The sequence below is a fragment of the Cyprinus carpio genome, chromosome A10 (assembly GCF_018340385.1).
Source record: "Cyprinus carpio isolate SPL01 chromosome A10, ASM1834038v1, whole genome shotgun sequence".
Lineage (NCBI taxonomy): Eukaryota > Metazoa > Chordata > Actinopteri > Cypriniformes > Cyprinidae > Cyprinus > Cyprinus carpio.
Window position 1 is genome coordinate 9,506,413 of NC_056581.1, and position 25,781 is coordinate 9,532,193.

Genomic DNA, 25,781 nt, shown 5'->3' on the forward strand with positions numbered 1-25,781 from the left:
CTGCCCTTAGAAGTCCTGGTTGCTATAGAAACAGTCAGCATTCTGAGACTTGCGCTTAAGACTGCGCATGCGCACTGGCTGATCCAGCCCGAAAAATAAGCTTTTTATAACGCTATTTAAGCAAAAGTAACCACATTTATGACAGTTTTTGTCAGATTTCTTTGGTGATTTCAAATATGAAATTTAATCGTAAGATTAGTGAACAGTTTTTGAGAATTTGATGTTTCCCCAGCTTTCTTTCAAAGAGATAGGAGTTGCACTTGCATGCCTGAAAGGCGTTTCAAAGATGGCCGACACACAAAATGACTTTTCCAGAACTTCATTTATTATTCTTTAATGTAATATAATATAGAAGGGACCTGGAACAAAATTTACAAGTTATAGAAAGACACACAAAATGACTTTTCCAGAACTTCATTTATTATTCTTTAATGTAATATACATTTTGCCTTTCTTGAGATACATTTCACTAGGTTGCTTAAAATTTGCCCAAGTCCTGTGTGTACAGATACCCTATAAAGGTTGTTTTCCAAGGCACTTACTACCTTTCATACCTGAAATAGAACATTGTATCCGATTTGAAACATACAATATAGGCAACAATGTGCACACAAATGCTCATCATACAAAGTGCTTGTAAGTCTATACTCACAATTGATTTGAGTTTGTTAGCATGCTGCTAACACGGTGATACTGTCTGTAGCAACTATAGAAATACATTTGAAAAAAATTGTTGAAAAATTATATTGTCTCTTTATATATTTAATATACACTGCTATTCAAAAGTCTGGGATCAGTAACATTTTTAATGATTTTTTAAGAAGTCTCTTATGCTCAAGGCTGCATTTGTTTGATTAAAAAGAGAAAAAAGATTTTTTTTAAATATATATTAATATAATTTACCTCTGTGAAGCAAAGCTGAATTTTCATCAGCCATTACTCCAATCTTCGGTGTCACATGATCCTTCAGAAACCATTCTAATATGCTGATTTATTATCAATTTTGGAAACAGTTGCGCTGTTTAATATTTTTTTAGAAAACCTATTTTGGAATCTACATTTCTCTCTTTGTCTGCTCTCTCTTTCTGAACTATAGTATTGGTTTATTGACAGAAAAATAAGAAATACCATAACATCTAATTGAATCTCACATCTTTCTCAAAATCATGTACAGTTCATTGCTGGATCACACAGTTTCACTGATGACCCACAATAAACCATAAACCCAGGACAGATGGGCTGAGTGAATGTAGTGTGGACTATATAGATGAGTTTCATTTTGTCAGAGATGCTGTAAAAGAACACAAATCCAGCACTGTAATCCACATACACTGCTAATCTTGAAGTCTTCAATTTAGAAGTGTTTACATGTAGTTTAGTCTTTTTGTTACTGTCCCAGAATGTGTATTTGGAAGGGGAGCAGTATAAACTCATAGACTGATCATTACATCTGAATTTACTCTCATCCCCATTTCCCTTCCTGCAGATGCTCTGATAGGCCAATGATACACCCACACCAGCTCTCCCACTCCATTCAAACTCCCAGTAGGCACGTCCACAAACACTCTCTTTACACAGAACCTGTGGCCAGCAATCAAATCTGTCCGGATGTTCGGGATATAGCTGGACTTTGCCAGTGTTTGTAGCTACTCTGTTCCCCCCAGACAGTAGGAGTGTTTCACTCGTTGTGTTTGAATCCATTGAGAGCTTGTGTGAATCTATGGGAGATCAAATACAATATTAAACAATATTTAAAGCCACCATGAAATGAAAATTGACAGTATATTTATTTTTTTATTGAATACTGCAATATTTTTTATTAGTGCACATCATCATTATTATTACTTTTTAGTTAATGTGCACTCCAAATTTTAAGAATTTTTTTTCGAAATCTTTCAAAATAACATCCCTTCTCTCTTACATCTTTTATCATCTCTGAGGGCAGGACAACCTGTCACTCACATGAGATCACAGCAATAGCAAACCACAATGATTCAGTTAGTTCCTGATGGACAAAATCAAGTCCCGCCCTACTTTTTTTTTTTTTTTCTTGTTCAAGAAGCCTTTTTTTTATTAAAACAGTAAAAGTCAGTGGAAAGTCATGTCGTGTGCACACGTTTGAGGGTATGTGTGTGGAGTGACATACACTGTAGGATCTCATTTCTGTTCCTGTTCATCAGTAGGAAATGTGTACCGCATTACTACAGAAAAAAAACAAACAAATCTTTGTATTTAATATTCACAAACAGTAGTATTTATTTACATGCTTCTTTCCTGAATGAATGCAACCTACCCCAACCAGATACAACCAGCATCTCCGAACGAAGTAAATGATCCATTTTTTTCTTTAGCCTTTTAGAGAATGATTTTCTTGCATAATCAGACTGAGAACCAACATCAAAGCTGAAAGGTTCAGGAGGGACTGAATAAGATGTAGAACCTTGGAAAAAAATTAAAATAATGAACATGCATAGAAAAATCCTCCTCATGACCTCCACACTAACCTCCACAACACTTTTTCACCTAATCTAACACACTGACAGTGTTGTGTTGTACTTCAATCAACTGTGTCTTTTTCTAACATTTTGGTAGATATGATATTTGCTTTGGATTTAACATAAAATTCTTATTTTCCATATTTTTTTTTCCAAGTTTCCAACTTTTGTGTATGACATTATGCACATGAAATTATACAGACCAAAATTAAAACAGTTTAAGAACAGTTTATCATTGTAGGGAAAACACTGTACACAGATGTCAGTCAGTTAGACTCCATATTAAATTTAATGTGAATGAAAATGAGGCTGTGAGGGAAAGACTGTATAAAGGTCCTAGATCACGTAATTTTCACAACTCACAAATTTCAAACTGTTTCATTGAGTTTTTGTTTATGTAAAAAAAATAAAAAATTCTTTCTTTCCAGAAAGACGTTTCATCAGCTGATCAGTTGGCATATTGTTAAAAAGCAGTACAATCCATTAAACACACTGTACTTCTTTTCCTTACAGCCTCAACATTTTCATTCCTGTCAAAAATTAAATATGGTGATAACTTGACTAAGATCTGTTAAATGTATCTTTTAAATTTTGGTAAATTTAAAAATGCATAGGCCTATAATAACATAAGGCAAAACATTTGTAATGAACTGTTTGCAAGCCATAATCATACTTAACACATTAAAGGGGTCATATGATGTGATTTCAATTTCCTTTCTCTTTGGAGTGTTACAAGCTCTTGGTGCATAAATAAGATTTGTAAAGTTGCAAAGACTAAAGTCTCAAACCCAAATAGATATTCTTTATAAAAGTTAAGACTCGTCCACACCCTCCTGAAACGCCTCGTTTAAACATGCCCCCACATGTCTACATCACTGTGGGGGAAGATTTGCATAACGCCACCCAAATGTTCACGCAAAGAAAAAAGAAAATATGCAGAGCTGGGGGATGGAAATACCTGGAATTGAGAACTGCTGGTGTAGAGTAGTGCTTGTTGTTTGTCGTTTCTCTGATCAAAAATGCAGATATGGTTTTATGTTAACATGGCGCGGTGCAACGCAGCACGTAAAAACACAGTATAAGTCATTATAATCCATAATTATGTCCCCACTGGATGCAACAAATACCTCATTGTAATGGGTTTTATTGTTATTGTCTTGTCACGCCGGTGTTCTGATCGGGACACGTATCACAGTACGGCAAGAGGCGTAACATTTCCGTCACACGCTTGAGGCATTCGGCCAATCACAACGCACTGGATAGCTGGCCAATCAGAGCACACCTCTCTTTTCATCAGAGCTTTGATCTGTGTCCCGATGAGCTTTGTAAAAAAACGACGCGTTTCAGAAAGGCAGGGATAGCGGAGAAACAATAATGTACATTATGTGGAAAATGTGCTTTTTTTTTTTTTTTAAATTAAACCGCATAAAAATCTCAATACAACAAACAAACAAAATGAAATGGGTTTTAAAAAAATCAAATAAACAAATCAACATACGTTATTAGATTCTTCAGTGGATGATCAACTTTGTTGAAATGGGTTGGCAAGCAATTAAAAACAGAAAGCAACATGCATGCGATGGCCAAGCATTTGCATTAAATGTTTCTTATTCATACCTGATTAATTCTCTCTGTTCCTGATGTCAGGTCATGGTTTTTGTGGTTATCCATCGTACACCGCACACAAATACTCATCTGGTCAGTATGACAGAAAATCTTCAAAAGCTCATTGTGTATTGGACAGATTATCTCCTGGAGTTGCTCAGTAGCATCAATCAAACAGTGTCTCTCACCATCAAAGGCATTCTCATGTTGTTGAAAGTGAATTTGACAGAAAGAGTTCAGACACACCAGACAATATTTGATGGCTTTAATTTTTCTGCCCATACAGACATCACACTCCACATCTCCAGGTCCAGCTTCAGGGTGAGAAACTCGAGCAGGCTGGGGTCCTGTCCTCCTCAGTTTCTCCACCATTTCAGCAACCACCACATTTCTCCCTAATACAGGTCTTGGAGTGAAGGTCTGTCTGCACTGAGGACAGCTGTATTCTCTCCCACGAGCATTTTCATCCCAGTGGCGTCTAATACAGTTTATACAGTAACTGTGTCCACAGGGGATGGTCACTGGATCAATCAGCATGTCAAGACAGATCGAACAGCTGAACTGTTCCCGGCTCACATAAAGTCTAGCTTCTGCCATTTGAATGAACAGGTAGATGAAGAAAGACAGCTCATCAACACTTAGCACACTAGTTTCCTGGTTCTGTGTTTTAGAGAAGGCTGCAGAACAGGTGTGTCTGTAAGACACGATTGTATTTAACATTAACAATGTCCCATAAAAAGTCCACTAGGGTCACTAAGCAGATTTCTGCTGCAGTAACTTTACGTTTTACAACATTTCTGAGAAATGCACTGATAATAAAGATAAACTCCTGAGTTTTGACAAGAATTGACTGGCTGAACAAAGGTATGCAGAGTAATTTAGATTATGTTCTAGAAGTTACTGATTACAGTCATGTTCAATAGTTTATAGATTAAAATACCTGCATGTTTTTATTAATAATATTAATATTAGGGACTTTAACCAACAGCTGCTAATGGAATGGCAACACCATTCTGGCATTCTGTTGAGCATTCAAGACATTAACTTCTATTTCATGAAGTTGCCTGATAACTTTATTATATAGGAGAATAGCTGATTTGCCATAGTAATTGAATGTTACAGTATGTTTTATGGTACATCACATAAAAAAAAACAACATCATTTAAACAAAATCAACATTTTAATTAACAATTTTTTTTTTTGTCTTCTTTATTGTTCCTTGGCTACGGCAATTAACACTTTACATCCTGCAGCCCAGGGCCCCGAACACTAGGGGGCCTCCGAGGGATTTCTGCAAATCTGTTTGGGCAAACGCAGAGGTGTGATTATTGATCGTAAGTACAACATCCAGCTGCAAAACATACAATCTACCTGAGGGAAGACGTCTTTTACTATTGTAATTGAACGTTGTTAAATAGAGAAACAAAACCTATACATTTTTTAAAATTAACTTCGAGTGTATTAGCTATTAAACTTGGAACTTATTATTGAAAAACACTCTGTGTTCTCTTTCATTAAATCAATGTTCATTTTCATGCATACATTTATTTATTTCTACATTTTCTTTATTTCTGCATTTACGTATTTAGTCATTTATTATTTATTTATACTTTAGTAATTTCCCATCCTCCATAATATGGTTACAATAAAATTTTAGTTAAAGTTTTTAGGTGCCATTGTTTAAAATTTGCTTTATTGAACGACGTTTCATAGACGTATAGCATGGGGGTTTGCATTGACCATAGCATTATCATGGGATATCCAGTGTTGGGGGTAACGCATTACAAGTAACGCGAGTTATGTAATCAGATTATTTTTTTCAAGTAACTAGTAAAGTAACACATTACTTTATAATTTACAAGAAAATATCTGAGTTACTTTTTCAAAAAATTAATGCCAGTTACTTTGTTTTCCCATTTATTGACTGACAAGTCTCCTGTCCCCATATTGGGAGAAATCGAAAGTACAGAGGCATTGTGTACACTGTGTGAACATGATGTAGTTGTAGACTAAATGTGAATGTGCATTAATTCATCCCACTCACAAAAAAAAAAAAAAAATAGAACAGATGTGACATATCCCCCCTCCTCTATGGGGGAGTCCATGTCCTAGCAAACCAACAGATCATGACTGACAAAAAGTTCAGGAGGGTGATGGAGTGGAGGCAGAGGGGGAGAGATGGAGGCCTAGGATCTTGAAGTGGAAGTAGGCCTGGACCATGGCATGGTGGGCCTGGAATATGGAGCCGTGGCAGACCCAAGCCATGAAGAAGTGATGGGCTTGGACCATGGAGCACTGTTGGGCCCGAGCCATGGAGCAGTGATGGGCTCGGACAGTGGATCACCGGTAGGCATGAGACCTAGAGTATTGATGGGCTTGGACCATGGGGCACCACCGGGTTCGAGCCGTGGAGCACTGGTGGGCCTGAGCCATGGAGCAGTGATGGGCTTGGACTGTGGAGCACCGGTGGGCCCGAGCCATGGAGCAGTGATGGGCTCAGACTGTGGAGCACCGGTGGGCCCGAGCCGTGGAGCAATGATGGGCTCAGACTGTGGAGCACTGGTGGGCCTGAGCCATGGAGCAGTGATGGGCTTGGACTGTGGAGCACTGGTGGGCCCGAGCCATGGAGCAGTGATGGGCTCAGACTGTGGAGCACCGGTGGGCCCGAGCCGTGGAGCAATGATGGGCTCAGACTGTGGAGCACCGGTGGGCCCGAGCCATGGAGCAGTGATGGGCTTGGACCGTGGAACACTGGTGAGCCTGAACCATGAAGCACTACCGGGCTCGAACCATGGACCTGGAACTACAGGCCTTGAATATGCAGCAGTGGTGGGCCTGGATGGTGGAGCAGTGCTGGGCACGGACTATGGAGTAGTGGGCACGTCACTGCTCCAGGGTCCGGGCTCAGACTCACAGAAATATTACAGTAATTCCACATGATGATGATGACTCGACAACACTTATCACACCAGTTTCCTGGTTTTGTGTTTAACTCTTTCCCCGCCATTGACGAGTTATCTCGTCTTTTAAAAGACAACACTTCCCCGCCAAAGACAAGTTTTTATGGCTTTCCATGTTTTCACCATTATACACTCGGGGGCACTATTACACATCTTCTGAACGAGTACAAAACCTCCCGAACAAAAACACACATGAACAGGACGAAGAAATGAGTAATCTCTTATGTAAACAGATGCATATTTAAAATAATGCGATGATCAGCAATAGACAGCATTTAAATAAAAACTGCATAATGTTACGGAGTAAAATTTTGATCCAGGAAGTGGTATATGTTCGTGCAAGGAGGTGTTGATGGAAGCGATTTACTGGATTTATGCTTTGATAATCGTACTGAATATTATCCTATTGTAGTTTTTGATAAAAAATGGGATTTTTTTCACCTTTTTGCTCAAAACTATACATTTTTATGAAACTTACCCATATTCAAGTGTTGATAAAGAAGAATGCTTCAAGCTAGAATAAAACTGTTTTTGTTTGTTTGTTTGTTTGTTTTTAAGTAGAGGCTCTTATCTTTATTTTGGTGTATTACATATTCAAATAGTCATACAGCAAAAAATACTGGAGGCCATCACATTTTAGTGAAAATCATCAAAATCGCTGGCGATGGCTGGCAACTTTTTAAAAAAATGCTGGCGGGGAAGGAGTTAAGGGAAGTGCCAAACAGGTGTGTCTGTAAGATGTGAATGCCTGTTTTTTGCTGCGCATTAAAGGAACAGATAACCATATAATTGTATACTAAAGAAAATGAAATCAGTACCCAAACATTAAAACAAAGTGTTTTTTTAACCACTCCCTCCTCATATTAGGAGGGGAAATGCTGGGGGTTACGCATAGCTCTATTAACTTTTATAATTGAGATTCTTTGGACCATTGCCAAATTTGGGTACAAAAATATTGAGATGCCAGTGAAAATAGTTCCAAAGTACATCAAAGCAGAATAAGATGTTGCATGTCCCTGAGCAACACACAATAGTGGTGTTTGGTTCTTAAATGAATCCATCATGTTTTTGAATGAATCATTTGAGTGAATGATTCAGTGACTCACTGAGTATGATGAAGATGAAGAAACGTGCAAAAAATGTCACAAAATCCTCACCACTAATGCACAGACTGACAGCCCAAATTTTCAGTATTTTGCTATCTCTCATTAGTGATCTAACTGTTGAAAATCCCTGTGAGGTCTGCAGTAGTTCTGGATTTTAACATGCACAAAGCATATTGTGTCAGTTCATTGCCCCTTGCTGCAGTGCAAATGACTCGCTGCTCTTTTAAGCTTCATTCAAGTGTCCTTGGGCTGCACACTGGACTCTCTAGGGTGCTAATTCAAATCAATTATAGATAGGCCTTTGTATCCTGGTGAAGGATGGAGAATGTTAATGTTCCCAGTTCATCAAACTGTGCAGCACTACAGGGGTCTGAGCCTATTTAAAATCATTACAGATCCTCCATTTACATCACTACAGTAGATAACCTGTTGCTGGTTAAAATATGGCATACCATGGGTCAATATAAAATTAATCACAACAGAATTTATATTTAAGATATGGAAATAGTTCATTATAAACAGAAACTGCATTATGCAATCCATGGTCTTTTTAATAAAGAACAATCTATCTCACCTATCAGTTTATCCCACAAATGTATCGTGTTAATCTGCGCCCACCTTTTCATAGTATCACACTACACAAATTTCCCAATTTCTAAACGCTTATACTCATAATTAATGTTAGTCATGAATCTTTGTAATGGTCAAATTATGTATTAAATCTCTCTGACTTCTAAAATAAATTTAGATTAAAACCAAGATCACAATAATACTGAGTCATATTACAGCATATATTTATTTATATTTGTGCATTAAGTCATGATTTGCAATACGAGGCAATAATCTGTCATGGAAACAACAAGGATAGATGAAAAAAAAAAAACATTTAGAAGCATAAAGGACTATGTACTGATGTTGTGCAAACTGTATAATACCATGTTCTCCATGTTCTTTATTATGAATACAAATGAGAGGAGGATGAAACAGACATGATTGCACAGTACATTGTACCATATTGACTTTATATGTAGGGTTTACTTTGATCTTTTCAATACATGTTTATAAAAAAGACCCTTCAACTGGTTCCTTCTCTTAAACGACTCAATGCCTCGTGCTCAATGCAAAACATGACTAAAAAGTTTAAAAAGTTGTAAATATTTGCATAGTACCCTTTATTAAAGATATTAGGTTGCATGACATTAATGACATCTCTTACGCTGGAACCAAAGATAGCATAAAATGCTAAATCTAACAGAGTAAGGCAGAATGAAATGTCTAGAATAGCAAGGGGTCGGCTATTGCTCCTTCATATATGATTCAGCAGAAAGGAGAGCAGAGCAGCGATAAACTACAGGAGCATTTACACACTTGATAGTGTAAATCACTGTGAATGACAACATTGGACCCCATATTCTCATAAAAGTGGCAATCATCCCTGAGACTCTAGAACAACACTTGATGTTCAGATCGTACAGGCGAAGTGCCCTGCACTGGACCGTCACCACAGCTGCTTCTGGGATAGAGCGAGAGTTCAGGAGAACGGCATCTTTCTCTTTGTTTTGCAGCATTCAGAACCACTTTTTCAGAGTGTGAATGCAGTTATAATCTGCTTCCAGTATATTCTCTTTCCTCATTCATTTCTTCATTACACATATAACGCATATATAACATTTCATCATCCTCTTGCAAAATCTCATTCACGCCGTCCTTCTCTGATTCATTGTTTTGGTTCCCGTTTTCTCCCTGTTTGCCATCATCCCATTCTTCACTCTCAGATTCACCAGCTTCTTCTGACACAGAGTAAATCTCTCCTGGGTTGTTTGGCCCTTTACAGTTCATCTGATTGCTATTTTTTGAGATGAAACCATCCACTAGGCCTCTTAAGCCGCCAGACTTCCAGGCGTTGGTTTTGGGTCCACCCTCCTGGCTCACAGAGTTGGCGACATTCTGCAGTCTCAGTTTGCCTTTTAGTTGACTTCCAGCTGAAGTAGAATTGCACTTCAGAGGGTTATCAGGATACACTAGGTTCCCTTTTGAGTTTGACACACTATTCTTAGTGCCCTTCATCATTCCCATCACCTCGTAACGGAAGCTTGATATGTCCTGTTTAAGTTCCTATGGTAATAATAATCACAATCACACACACAATAATAATCACTAACTTAGTAAAGTTAGTAAATATGTGTGTGTGTGTATGTGTGTGTGTGTGTGTGTGTGTGTGTGTGTGTGTGTGTATATTGTGATAATGACTGTAAATTGTCACTTCACCTTAAAGTTCTCCTCAGTTAATCCCTCTTCTTTTTTGCCATCCCTGATCATTGCTGCCACATACCGCTTAACCAGGTTTCTAAGTACCTCCTAAAAAACCAAATTTACTTGATTATGAACTGGGAAAAGATTAGACCAAACAAGCAGCCCACAGAGTCTTTCAGAAGAGTCAAAGGGTATTTGAAGAGGAGATTAATGTCTAAATTCAGAAGGACTTGAGTTAAGATTGTGGTGAGCTGTAACCTTTCATCTGCTGATCTGATGTAAAGTGCACTTTGTAGACAGATTTAATTATCAGTTACTTTGCAAGAGACACCATTACCTGGTACTGGCGGTTTGTGCGGACGTTTTCAGCAGCTCGCATCTGAGAAAAAAAGAGAATAGCTCAATTATACCGATTTTTCTTGACACCTACTTTGCTATATTACAAGGTAGTGAAAGCCTCAGCAACTCCAGTCGATTTGTTCACTAACTCATTTAACTGCATTTGAACATTTTGAAGATTATTCATCATACAGAGCAATATGACTTCATAAGACTTGTAGTAGATGGACAGTGGGCTCTTTTTTTTGTGATGTTTGGTTCTTTCTGGATATTGACAATATAATTCACCATCTGTCTGGAAAAGAGCAGCGTGAACATTCAAATAAAAATAATTTTTTGTTGAAGAAAAAACACTTTAATATTTATTATCATTAGAAGTGGAGAGCAAATGGCTTATTACCCCAAGTGATCCAAATGGCTCAGTTTTTTTTCTGTGTTTAATATTGAAGAAATGGGTCTTGAGCCATCTGATGAAGTACCAGGCTGATTTTGGACTTGGAATGATGTTAAAGGGAGGAGGCAGCGTGCCACCCTCCTCAAAGTAGCTCATCCAAAGTTTTGTTCTGGCAAACTTCCACTCAATATCAGCATGGTCCTGTGGAACAACCAAAGAGGAGAGCTGAATATGCCAATTAAACAGTTAAGTGAAAAAATATTTGTCCTTTAAAAATTCATGTCACACCAAAGAGGCATAAAATGAACTAATGAGGCATAAAATGATATAAAATAATCTTAAAATGTATAAATAAATACATAACCTTTGACACTGAAAAAAAAAGGTAATGTACCGAAAAGATAAAAATAACTAATAATTTATAGCACTTACAGCAATATGTTGATAGGAATTATTCATCATAGCGATGAGCATATTTAGAAGCACCACCAGAGAGATTATGCTGTAGGTCCCGAACATTGTGGCTCCAACAAATTCTGTGAACTCGTGTTGGGCTTCAACATTAGTCACATGCAGGGCAACAAGACCAAATATGGACCAGAACAACGACTGCAACGTCTCAAACATGCTGGAAAAAAATACAATCAAACATATAATATTACTATTTTACTGCAAAACAAGCAAAATTGAGATTAAACCTAACAATCTAAGATTGCTCACGTGGTGAATGCATTGTTCTGCTCTGAGCAGCGGATACCCTTGCATGTGACGTTGTTAATAATTCTGCCATCAGTTTCATAATAGAAATAAAGTTGATTGAGGCCATTTGCAAATGCGAGTAGCACCAGGCAGTAAATGAAGAGGAATTTAAGGATGTCCAGCAGCATTCGGCCGAGAGAGATCTGAAGAGGGCCCAGGTGGGAGTTGGCTGTGAAGAGTGAAATCAGTCGTAGGGAGCTAAATATGTTAGCAATGGCAAACAAGGCCTCGCCCACCAAGGCGGGGTGCCACATCATCCATAAATCCCGCTGCCCGTAGTTATCAGAGCACTGCAGAAAGACAAGTGTTGAGAATTACAGTATGCAATCGTTTCGAACCTCTGGTCAATCTCTTTACAATTAAGAGCAGACTAACATCTTGTCCTAACCAGGCACAACCCAATATGTTTTCTAGTGACAAGTAATTTGTCTGTCCTCAGTGAAAGTCCAAATGCTTTGAATGCAAATCACAGCCAATCAGAAATGTCTGTGTGTAATGTACACTTATGCAGACCACTTATGAGATTTCACACTGGGCGGGGCTACCCACCACTGGTTTGCAGAACTTTCAATTGGTCACTAAGTCAGATTTCTACTTGCCATGCAAGCATTTTTGCTGAAATTAAATATTTTAGTAAATGAAATTTCCAATTTTTTTTTATTTATTTATATTTTTTTACATTTATTATTAACCCTCTGGTATTGTTCATTTAGGAGTTTTTGCAGTCAACACAGACTGAAGACCATAATAGTATAATAATTTTATTTTTATGAAATTAATGTACTATATTTCATTTCAATACTGTTTTTCTTTAATATTTGTTATATTGAGGGGATTTCATCTTACTGTATTATAATATTCATATCTAAATTATGCCAACAATTTCACTGATGCATTATTTAAGAACCATTTGTGACCCTGGAGCAGAAAACCAGTCTTAAGTCGCTGGGGTATATTTGTAGCAATAGCCAAAAATACATTGTATGGGTCAATATTATTGATTTTTATTTTATGCCAAAAATCATTACGATATTAAGTAAAGATCATAATCCATTAAGATATTTTGTAAATTTCCTACCGTAAATATATCAAAATGTAATTTTTGATTAGTTATATGCATTGCTAAGAACTTCATTTGGACAACTTTAAAGACGATTTTTTTTCAATATTTAGATTTTTTTGCACCCTCAGATTCCAGATGTTCAAATAGTTGTATCTCAGCCAAATATTGTCCCATCACAACAAACAATACATCAAAGGAAAGCTTATTGATTCAGCTTTCACGTGGTGTATAAATCTCAATTTCCAAAAATCTACACTTATGATTGGTTTTGTGGTCGGTCCAGGGTCACATTTGGTCTATCAAAAAGCTTTTGATAAAATTTTGCTGGCATGGTCTGAAGATGATCTGAGCCAGTTTTTTTTTTTTTTTTTTGGAAAATCAGACCAACCATCTAGAAGTTTAAAAAAGTAGATTTTCAAAGAAATTCAAAATGACGGACTGCAAGTTTCACTGAATATGCCATAATTGGTATCAATGTTCTCAGCATGATAAATCGAAAAAGACTGATGAAGAACTTTAAAATAAAGCTATTAGCATTTTATAAAATGTCATTATAAATTCTGACCAGAAGGTGGTGGTCATAATGAAATGCTAATGCATTCATAAAATGCAACATATTAAGGCAAAGTTCAAAATGGCCGGGAACCTAAATGGCCAATATGACAAATGTGGGTAAATGTGGGAATCACAAGATACCAGTTTTATGATTTTTTTTGACAAACCGTTCAGAAGTTAAAGTAAAAATAGCTATTTTTCATATCTCCTGACCAGGAAGTGATGCTGTGCAAAATTCTGCATGTAGTCTCAGGTGATGCTTATGATGGCATGTACCAAGTTCAGTCAGAATAAGCAAAAGAGCTGCGGAGATATAGCCTTGTGTCCAATTTGACATGCTCTTCATCAAATTTGTCCATGCGATACTTTAGAACGGTTGGATTTATCAAAATGCTCTTGATAAGATTTTTTTGCCAGTGTGGTCTGAAGATGATCTGAGCCAATTTGGGTAAAAAATCAGTCAACTTTCTAGGACAAGTTCAAAATGGTGAAAAATCTTGACCTACAAAAATTTGAATTATTGTATGCATTTGACTTGGCATGGGCCAAGGAATGAGTAAAATAAGATTTTGCTTCTAAACCTTACAGTTAAAAGATATTAGCATAAGCGTGTAATTTCAGACATTTTGTGGCACTAGATAGTTTGAATTAGAGACTCCAAATTTGCTGTGGTTAATGTTGAGAAAGTCTTCTATCAGTGTGACAAATTTCACAACTTTTTGCCATATGGTTCTATGGGCTGCCATAGACTAAAAAACAGAAGAAGAAAAAGAAGAAAACGAAGAGATACAGTAGGTGCCTTCACACCTTTGGTGCTTGGCCCCAATACTATCTGACAGTATGAGTGTTTTTACTGTATTTTTAAATAAATAAATGCAGTCTTGGTGAGGATTAGAGACTTCTTTCAAAAACATCTTACCGACCCCATACTTTTGAACAGTATTGCATATGATTAGTTTTTTTTTCAATGAATGTTAAGTTTTCTTTTGACAAATAATAATTCACACATAAAATATCTGGGAAAAGTTTCTAAAGCATTGTAAAATTAAGCCAAATTCAGTTTATTTTATATAAAAATTGTAAAAGAGAACATTTTTACTTAATTTTCGATTTGTTACCTTAAAGTAAGTGACAAACTTCAATGAGATGGTGGCCAGATACAGAGAATTCATGACAAAGTCCATTAGGTTCCACCAATCATGGATGTAATCCTGAAAGCCACCGTCCCACATTTGTTTGATCTCAGCCCATACAAATCCTGTAAAGCAAAGAAATTCAAGAAAATGAATCTACAACTGATCAAAATCTGATTGTTCAAATCAGATTTTTCAGCCCTAAACACATATTACCTAAAACCCAGGGTAGGATCATCCATTCCACAGTGGTGGGCTCTGGACCCTGCTTGGTGAGCACTGGACCCTGTTTAGTGAGCTCTGGACCCTGCTCGGTGAGCCCTTGATTGTCCATACGGTCCACGTGTTGGGAGGCCAACAGCAGGAGAAAGAGGAAGGTCAGATAAGAAGCAGTGTGGCATATAAACTTGATGAAGGGTTTCCGGATGAAGAGGCCATAGTGGCTCTTGGGAGCGATCAGGTAGAGCAGCGAAAAGAAAGGGAAGAGGAATCCGATGAACATACAGGTGATGAACTTGCTGGCCCAGTGGCGGCGTCTCCAGCCTGAGAACTCATCGTACCAGCGAGATGCGAGCAACTGCTGACAGTTTGGCTGTGCTACAAACTAACCACAGAATAATGAAAAGAGATTAAATGGACATTGAATGAACTAAGAGTCTCTGACAGGAGTAAATTAACCATTAACTGTAAATAAATCAAGACATACAGTACATGTAATGTACACATTGAGTTATTGAGATTTTGCTGAACTTTAATTTGATCATCTGCTTGCATTTTCTCACTGGAATGTGCAGCCAAGCAAAATCATTTTCTGCCTTCTATCATGCATGGAGACTTTCGTCATTTTCTGCAGTTGCAAAAGAAACGCTCTCTGCAGGAGAACACAAATAATGGAGCCACGTCTTAGTGAGAAACAAGTGCCATTTGAAAAATAGCAAACAAAAGAGGCACAGAAAGGCTTACAGTAACACACTGTTCTTTTCTCTCAGGCTGCTCTCTCTGGTTCTCATCATATCTGGTTTTAATCCCTATATGGATGTTGCATGAGAGCTTTTCTGCACCTTTTGTAAAACCATCTGGGCTGCACATGGAACACAGCAAGCCAAAAATTGACTTGTGTGAATTAAACATGGATACATATGACTGTCATTTTGATGTCAGTAGTAGCAAAATCAGCAGAATGTGTGGGTTTTTTTATTTTATTTTTTTTGGTAAATGATTAGTTACATTTTTTTTTTACTACAAATATTTTGTAATTAAATAAAATGTAACAAATATAAAGATTTTATTATTTAATTATTTACATAAGCTATATATTTATTTATGCACTCAGAAAAAAAAAAAATCCAAAAGCTGTCACTGGGGTGGTGCATTTTAGGTAATATGTACACTTTATGTATACTAATATGTACCTTTAAAGTACTGAAAAGGTACCACCCCAATGACAGCTTTTATACCTTTTTTCAGAGAGTGTATAACATATTTTGTATTACTATATTTATATTTTTATAGCTAATATTTACTTTTTAATGACAAAAAAAAAATTATCAAATCAAAACTGTTAATATCTTGACCATCATTTGAATTTCCTTTTAGGTTTAATTTCCCTTTTTTGGTTCTCTAATTTATGAAAGACCAATAATTTAATTGAATATTTCAGCCGATCAGCCTAATTTGCGGTCATCTGATTGTGATGTGGAAGATTTTCCAGAGGAATTTCAATGACACAGCTATGGAAAAATAAGATCCTGGTGTGCTTCTGTTAAATTACATACAGATGCCACAGGTGAATAAACTGGAATCTTCCCCAGCTTACAGTAAACATCACTTCTTTCTCCATTTTAAGTTATGTTTAAGCAAGCGCACACATACAGTACCGTACACATACATGCAAGTTGACCTATATCAAATAGAAGCCTCAAGTGCATAAGAAGAAATTTCCTTCTACCTTTCAAACAAAAAGAGCTTGTAATGTTTAATGTGGACAAAAGGGGGCAATATAGATCCATATAATGCTGCAGCCAGTCTGCAGCATCCCTCTAGAGCAGTGGTTCCCAATTACTTCCTGGACGCACATACTGCTCATTTTGCATGTCTCCTTTCCCAGACACACCTGATTTAATTCATCAGCTCATTAATAGAGACTCCAAGACCTGAAATTGTCAGTGACACTGCTCTAGAGGGAATAAAAACACAACCTACCTTCTTGGGGTGTAAATATTCTACTCAGTTTTAAAGACCGAAATTTGCTAAATATGAAAACGACACCATCTGAAATATATTATCCACAACATGTAAAATACACCAAATTGCCAAATCAACAGGGCAGCCATCCAAGCACAATCCCTGACTACTGAAACAAACAACTATAAACACCTCTGTTTGTAATAATAAAGCTTTGTAATATGCTTGAGTGCTATGCTGGAGTGATTCTTTTGCACCACTGCTACTGATAGACAGAAGTTGTTGTGGATTGCTTTCGAAGTTCTTGTCCAAAGCTGACGTTTGAAGAGCACAAAACTCACCTCTTTCTGGTGGTACTTGATAGCCAGTTTCAGCCTGGCGAGATCATTATTCCCTTCATCCTCTAGGAGATTCATATTGTCCTTGTAGTTCAGAATCAACTCAAGCTCTCTTGAGCTGCGTGTTTGGTCGAGCAGATCTTTAGCAAACTGCTTGCATTGCTGGGAAAGCTCTTCATACTCAGACTTGAATTCATTCTCCACCTTGCTGAGCTCCTGGAGCTCCCAGCTGAGCTGAAATGCTGTCAGGAAGGGGTCTTCGCTAGAAAGGGCAATGAGTGAGGGACTGGCCAGGGCCCGGTAGATGTTGAGACGGGATCTGGAATGTCGCAGGCTGTCCACATCTGAGCTGGACACACATTCCATGCAGTTGCAGCGCACCTGGTGGGGCTGGGGTATGGACACACCCTTCTGAACCAACATCTTGATGATCTCATAGTTGTTGGTGTGAGCGGCCAAGATGATGGGCGTTATGTCAGGAGTAAAATCGGAGAACTGTTTATCCAACAGGATTGGAGGTACCTAGAAAAGAGAGAAATCAGGGTTGATGAAGTTTACTGCAAAAAAACAACAACAACAAAAAAGATACATCTGCTTGAAAAGCAAAATTATGATTTTTAAATCTCGTTCTCTGATAAATTTAAATATATTTAGTTATTAAAGGCAGGGTAGGTGATTTGGTTCTAAAACATTTTTGTTATGCTGGTTAAAAGTCTCTTCACATGCCAATAGCAATCTCTAAGTTAAATGGTCTTAATGTTTTTATATCATCTGTGGAAGGTGTAGGACCATAAAATGTTCGTCCAATCATATCCCTCAGTCTGAGGGCTACGATAGGCTATCCTACCTGTCTGTCAACATATGTATTTGCATACCTCAACATACCCTGTTTATGAAGACATGATATGTCATCAGCGCATTCCATTATGCTATTGCAGAGCGAGCGAGAATGAAAGGTGTTATTACTGTAATACTGTACTGTAATGTTTTTTCACCAATGAATGAGACATGAGGTAATCTGATGGCATTGCATTCAACCCTCCACCAACGCCGTCTCTCATGGCGTTTTCGAGTTTTGGAGCAGGTGTGGCTTTGGAGACTGATTTGCAGGGAGGGTGGGATCTTATGCTTTCAAAGCTAGCTTGCTATTGCTAGCCTCTCCAAAATCACCTACCTTACCTTTAAAACTAGAAAAACAATGCTTGATAACGTCACATGGAAAACTGTTTATTTTAGAGTCCTTTTGGAAAACATTTTTAAGCGTAAACCCCATTAATGGTAAATTTCTCAGGAAACAATACTTTTTCCAGTAGTACCTTGTTTTAATGTTGTTTTCACTGGAAAACGAGAAGAGAATACTGAGTAAGAAGCTGATTTGTTGTTACAGAAGCCATGAGTTATTACTGTGACATCAGCACTTAACCCCAGCATCATGGTGTCTGTCTCTACAATAAATTAAAGGCCATGCAAGGCAATTCAACTCAATCAGTGGCCATCTTGGTTACCCTGCCAGGCAGTTATTTTGTGTGCCAGTAATAAATAAAATCTGTACTGTAACTTTTGCTCAGTTTAATGTTTCTTTGCTGAAAGTATTAATTTCTTTCAAAAAGAAAAAAAAATTGACCCCAAATTTTGGAACGGTTGTGTAGTTGTACGTCTATGATAATATAAGAAATCAATACCATTTGTAGTCCTATCATTTTTTTACTCACTTATGACTTTGGTACATAGTTAAATATACAAGGTAAAACTGGGGAAAATTAATTATTTTGCATACTATTGTGCATTGTATATGAAATTACATACACATGCCATAAATTAAAAAAAAAAAAAAAAAAAAAAAAACTTTGAAACTTAAGCGGTTTAAACCAAATCAAATAAATAAAAAAAAAAACATATAAAACCACATAAAAATTGGATCTGGATCAGGTTAGTTAAAATATCATGTACTTTTGTTTTTCTGTTCAGACTACAAGAAAGCATGCATTTGAGTGGTGTTTTCTGTGGTCTACAAAAAGAAAATTGATTTTTGCTGCCTGTCTGAACAAAGCCTTTAAGCTGCTCAATGCATGATTCAGTTATTCTGTACTATCCCATAAACAACAACAACAAACTAAATATGCATTTCATATGCTCAACCAGATTTTTATAACAAATTCACCTTATTTTTCTGTGAGACATTTAGGCACGATGATCAATTTGCTACACTGTGTGGCACTGAAGTCATTAGCACTTTATCTGTAGCAGGGGTCACAGCCCTTCAACCAAAGTGGAAAATTATTTAATCTTTAGCTGCAAGAAAAGGATAATGCAAGCCATCTTCACAGAAAAGCAAGAAATCACTATTAAGAGGAGCACTACTTTCAAAACTTTTAATTAAACAGACAGGCCTACAGGGAAAAAATCCCTTTAAGAAAGGATTAGTGCATTCTCAGGTTCCAGCTATCACTGCGACATGGACAGGAAAATCATTTGAAACCGTTTAAAACAGTTTGGATGTAATCTGCACATTTACAGTCACTTCACAAAAGAAGGGATTACCAAGGCAACTGGGAATTCCTGCATGTGTAAGTAGAATTGAAAAGAGGACCCAAGAGATGCTACAGTAGGTGAGACATCAGATTGTTTTGGTTATACAGGAAACTCTGAAGTAAATTTTTCAGTGATTGCCATCTTACCTGCATGCCCCCGCTGGGCTTTTTATGGTTCAAAAGCAGCTCCACAGCCCCCACCACTTCCTTTCGTATGGCATGTAAAAGTGCATCCCCCACATACACGTTAAAGCTGAGCAGCAGCTCAGTGATTTCCAGGTTCTCATTCTCAATGGCAATCAACAGAGCCGTCCGTCCCAGAGGGTCGATGCAGTTGATGTTGATTTTGAAGTAGATTTCGGCTTCTATCAGTGCTTGTTTGACACTGGCATAGTCACCTTTCTCCACAGCACACAGGTAGGCTTTTTCCAGCGGTGACAGCTCAGACTCGGCTCGAACTATCTGCAGAGGGATCCGGTCCCTGTATAAGAAGTTTTCCGTTCTTCGAAAGTAGAGCTGTGACATTGCTGCTATGCCTTCATGAGATACAACTGGACATGAAGAGATGGAAATAGAGAGACCCATACAGACAATGAAAGGATGCTGGTAAATGAGGGTAGGAATCATGCATTACAGAGGAAATGGCCCTAAGCATTGTAAACCATCATCTCCACACCCAACATCCCATTAGCATGACACTCAGCCCTCATTTGCTTGGCTTTCTGTTGACTTCGAGGTTATGGGGAGTTTATTAGATTTGGGTGTTTTGTTGAAGGCCACAATGAAAACCTCAGATACTGGGACAAGTTCTTAATGGAGTTAAGAGAGCACTTGATATAGATTAAGTCATAAATGTATACCATGGACTGGATTTTTGCTATTTGTCTAAAGGCAAAACATCTCGGTACCTTCAAAAGTCAATCAATAAAATGTCTGCAGTGAATTCATCCTGTTGATATCATCTGAACTGTTTATAAGGCATCTCAAATACAAAAGTTGGGATCAGTTTTGCTTTCCCTCACCACACAAATGAGCTCTGAAAAGTCCCTCTTGTATGCTGTCATTTGGATCAATGTAAATCAGAGTGCTGTCATATTTTTATAGAGCTTGAAATTAGTTCATTTAGCATTTTCAGTTCCATCATCCTGATATGAATGTTTTTTTTTTTTTTTTTTTAATGGGTTTTTGGTTAAACACCTGAAATAAGGTCTGTGGTTAACATAAGCTCAAGGTAATTTTAACAGGGATGTCCCATGTTTTTGTGCCCCGATCCGAGTCATTGAATATTGAGTATCAACCAATACTATATATAGATGTTATACAGAGATGTGCAGAGAATTTGTGATGCAAAAATAGTTTATTTAAACTATGTTTAGCTCTTTACTTCTGGTGACTATATTTAGGCTTAAAAACTCATACAGTAGATGGTGTCTTCATCTGTAAGAATCATAAACTTTTGTTTGTCACAGAGCTTTTTTTTTTTTTTTTTTTTTTTTTTTTTTTTTGCAATAATCCAAAAGCCAATGGAAAAACACTATTGGGATTTAGTTGCGGAAACCAGGGTGATGCTAACTTCCGGGTTGGCCTACAAAAATACGTCATCGCTCCAGCACTCTAGACAACATGGGCCAATTTTCTGTAGTCGCTGAAATCTGCATATGTGTCCTCTAGATATGAGCTGGATATTTGTCATAATAGGTTAATGGCATTAGGGGACTGAAAAATGTATATATATATAACCATCCACAATTCAGTCATCCTGTAGATGATGCTGATGTTTTATGGACAGTGCTTCCTGGTGTGTGCATTACAGGAACTTGCTGTTAAAACATTTAGTTCTTTAACAGACTCAACAGTTACTATTCTAAAACCTCATGGTGTTTTACAGGTCCAAATATATATCAAGTTAAAGAAACACTTACACTTGTGAATGACACTGACAAATATAGTCTAGTGATAAAACATGATGGACCTCTACCTTCTCAGTGTTCTCATACAAACTTGTACACTTATGAGGACCTTCCATATAGACTTCTATTGTTACACTCACTGTAAGTCAAATTAAACAAATTTGTAAAGCTTAAGCTTAATGTTTTGCTATTTATATATATATATATAATATATATATAAAATTTCCTTGGAACCAATAAATATTACTTATAAACCCTTGTGCTAAATGAGTCAAAGCTTTTGAACATACAGTATAATAATTATTACTAAAATGGATATAGATTTGAGTTATTTTGTCCACTGTTGTCTATGCTGCATTTTGTAAGTCACCATATTAGTATGGTTAGTATTACCTCTAGTGAACTTGGACCTTTTGTTAAAAGTTATTTCCTAATAAAACTGTTTGTAATCTATGTGCACTAATTTTATTATTATTATATATTTATTTATTTATTTTTGGACTGTGTGGGGTGGAGGGGGAATCAGTTAAGTATTCAATAACTGAGCCAGAGGCCACTCATAATACCCCTATTTGCTATAATTTTATCATATTTTATAAAAAAAAAAAAAAAAAAACCTTTTAAAACATCAGATATGAGTTCAGAGAATTGGTTCAGTTTACACTTTCAGAATACTACCTTAGTTTAAGTTGATGATAGAAGAGAAAGAAATGCGATGTACTTCAACCAAATACTGTAAGTGTTCATTTTAAAGGCGTCTTAGACACCTCTGCATCTCGTAGATTTAAAATCTGCCATTATTTGGACTATTTATTAACCTTTTACCCAGTGAAGTGGTTTTACTATAATGCACGAGGGCATTTTCATGATGTGCGCAGAAGTGGTTGATGAACACAGACAGATGCGCAGTGCTCCACTCATGACTATATTTTCTGTGTCTCAAAATATAGTGAGCTGCCTGCCTCAGCAGCATTTCTGGCCATAAATTGTGTCGCATTTCGAGTTAGCAAAATGTCAAAAAAAAAAAATACCTTAAAAATTATGCGCGCACCCAATGTCCAAACATGATGCACGCGCATATAACGACCAGCTATATAAAGGTAGGCAATACGCATTAGTGTTAAAAACAGGCTACATTTCCAGCGGTTTTCTAGTTTAAAGCAGTCTATAGAGAGAATTACTTGAGGTTCAGTGTGTTATTGATTGTCAAAAACTACACTAATTCATTAGCTGTGTGGAAAAGAGCGTTTATAAAATGGAACTCGTCACTTTAAAGGAATCGTACACTCAGAATGCAAATTCTATTGCCATTTACTCACCCTCGTGTTGTTCTAAATCTCTATGATTTACTTTTTCCTGTGTTACACAAAAGTAAATGTAAGCTCCAGTATCCATTCGCTTTCATTGTATGGAAAAAAGATGCAATAAAGTAGCTAAATGGTGACTGGGGATGTCATTCTGCTGCGCACCCCTCTTTTGTGTTCAAGGGCAGAAAAGTAACAGATTTAGAACAACCTGTGGGTGAGCAAAGAATAACATTGGTGTTTTTCGGCGAACTACCCTTTTATGAAATAACGGAATCTCACCTGTTGGTTTTAGATGTTGCACTGACTCGTGACTGATTCCGTCTAACTAGCGTACAACAGGTGTCCAGTGCGAAGAAAACCCGTTACACTCCAGCCGCCTCCACAGAGAGAAAAGCGCCAAAATGCGCAACGATAGAAATAGACCGCGAGAAAATAAATATCCATTTGTACGCGCAGCGAGGCTCAGTGATCCTCTCATTTCGCATTCAAGATGGAGCTAATATGCAGAGTTTCCCAAAGCCAAACATGTTTGTTGTCTCCAGAAAGTGCACGTGCGAGATCTTTGATCGTTTATCATCTTGCATATTCTCTTTCCCATGTAGGTTTCATCGCACTCTGGTGTGACGCGTTCTCATCTTTCGTTAAGTGTTATTTTGATCATTGAAGAGACTTGGAGCGCAAAGGCTACCAGACGTCTTGTCTGCATACTGCATAGTCTCTCTCTCTCTCTCTTTCTCTCTCTTCCTAAGAGAGTGTTTGTACATACGGTTCACTACTCGATGTCTAGTGTCACAGACAGTCTTTAAAAGGTGCGTTTTTTTTAAGCTAATTAAAAAGTTGTGCACTTATTAAATTGAATAGCACTTTTGAAAAATATTATTTAAATAGAAAATTAGTTTTACACAAATTAGTCAATATCTAGAGAAATCTGTATTTTATTGTACAGAAAGCTGGCTCCTTCATGGACACTGCCGTGTTTAATCACATGACCAATAATAATAAATCTTTACTTTATATAGCGCTTTTCAGTGTCCAAGGTACTTTATAAAGAGTAGAAGTCAACAGTAATGAAGTAAATTGTTTTAAATCCTACCAGTGAATTTAGGTTTGACAACATTATAATATACTGTATGACAAATGGACATGATTTTGATTCATTGATGCATCCAAGCCAACTGGTGTCAGTATAAAGTCCAATAACTTTTGGGAGAAATAAGACTGCCTGAAATGGTTCAGATCGTTAACCATTCCTCTCATTTTGCTGAATTACAAATCCTAATAATTAAATTATTTATCTCGATCTCAAAAGTAATCATGATTTATCTCAGGCAAGGGTCTGTCATTTTACATTGAGATGAAAATGTTTCAGAGTAAATCGAGACACTGTCCTTCTGAATTTGTTTTGGCTCAACAGCAACACGAAACCTGCAGATTTATCATCAGGAATTTATCATATTGCCAAGCTGTCTGTTAGAACAGATGAATGTTTTGGACAGTCTAGTCTGTAAAACGGTGAGCACCTGTGCCATTTATTCACATGTACACATCACCATCAAAACAGTACAAATGAAATGTGTCCAGATACTGAGATGATTTTTGTCATTGATTTGGGTTTGAAGCATTTGGGTGTGAAGAAGCCAACTCTAAAACTTCACATCCTTCTTGCAATTTGTCAGATTAACAGGTTCAAACATCACAGAGCAAGACAAATCAAACTGTGGTAGTAATCAAAGACATTACTCTGTGAGAATTTCATCTTGGAGATCTGAAGGACATACAAATCAAGGATGTGGAGCCATAAAGCAAATTTCACATAATTCCTCAGCAACGATTGCAAAATGTTCACCACCTGTCATATTCAAACTCCTCTGAGAATATGCAGCTCTTCAGCCCAAATTGAAAATCTGCTTCTTTCACTTTTTTTTTTTTGATTATCATCCAGTCATTTCAGTCTAAGATAGAAAGGTTGTTTTATCCAATAAAGCCATTCAAAAAGAAGATACCTTACTTTTTTAGTTTAGAAATAGTGAGTTGTTGTTGTTTTTTTCTTTTAAGTGCTGCTGGAGACTCCCTGTCCTATTTCAACCTTTCCCTGGGCTATAACTGTTTAGAATAACACAGGGTAAATAAATCATAAAATGTCTATACTGTGCTACACCCTGTAGATTTCTTGTATGGGAAATAAATGCGGCAGTGAGAGTTAGGATGGTGGGGAACAAAACAAACAGCTGAATTAGGTGTTAGATGATCATGTTTCTATATGAACCCCAGTGTGAAAGCTGCTATGCTGTTACCTCCAGGCAACAACAGAAAAATCTTGGTATTCACACATTTCAATATGAATACTCACAAGCCTACCTAGAGAAAAAGAAAAGGGAAATCAAAGTGAGAACATTGACAAATCCAATATCACCTTCTTGATTCCAGTCTTTCTAAACAAATACCAAGATTTTCAGTGTATTCTGACCTTAAGTTCTCCATTTAGATCATTAAAGCATGTGAGCAGATAATGACACTCTGAATTATTATAAAATGGGATAATCTTGCAGAATGTCAGTATTGATTTGCAAGGCCAGACACAATAAATGAAATGTCTTCAGTTCTTTATTAGTGCAGGTTTGAGTTTGTGTATAGCCTCTATATTCACGGCAGCTGTTTAAAACCGTGTTACTGTTTGCCACACAGAGACCTGGCTTATTAAAATTGACTGGATTTAGAGAGGCCATGCCCAGACACTGTTTGTTGCAGTGATCAACATTCTTGGACCCTACTAGTATTTGTACAGACAGCAAACCTCCTCTAATAATGCAGTTAGAAAAATGGACAATATCATTCTAGCTCATGCGCAT

The 25,781-nt window shown here is 37.1% G+C and overlaps 1 protein-coding gene and 1 pseudogene across 1 annotated transcript; both read right to left on the reverse strand.

The window, feature by feature from the left end:
- Positions 1-948: 948 nt before the first annotated feature.
- On the reverse strand, positions 949-4,749 carry LOC109112944 (annotated as a pseudogene).
- A 3,407-nt stretch (positions 4,750-8,156) lies between these two features.
- LOC109112668 (short transient receptor potential channel 4-like) lies at positions 8,157-23,646 on the reverse strand. Its single transcript, XM_042765089.1, has 11 exons — positions 23,212-23,646; positions 19,863-20,266; positions 17,188-17,706; positions 14,879-15,266; positions 14,648-14,787; positions 11,873-12,201; positions 11,585-11,780; positions 11,159-11,353; positions 10,757-10,798; positions 10,435-10,524; positions 8,157-10,281 (listed from the first exon to the last, which is right to left on the reverse strand). The coding sequence occupies exons 2-11, from the start codon at positions 20,238-20,240 to the stop codon at positions 9,766-9,768; spliced, it is 2,793 nt and encodes a 930-aa protein (XP_042621023.1). The 5' UTR covers positions 20,241-20,266; positions 23,212-23,646; the 3' UTR covers positions 8,157-9,765.
- Between the last annotated feature and the right edge of the window lie 2,135 nt (positions 23,647-25,781).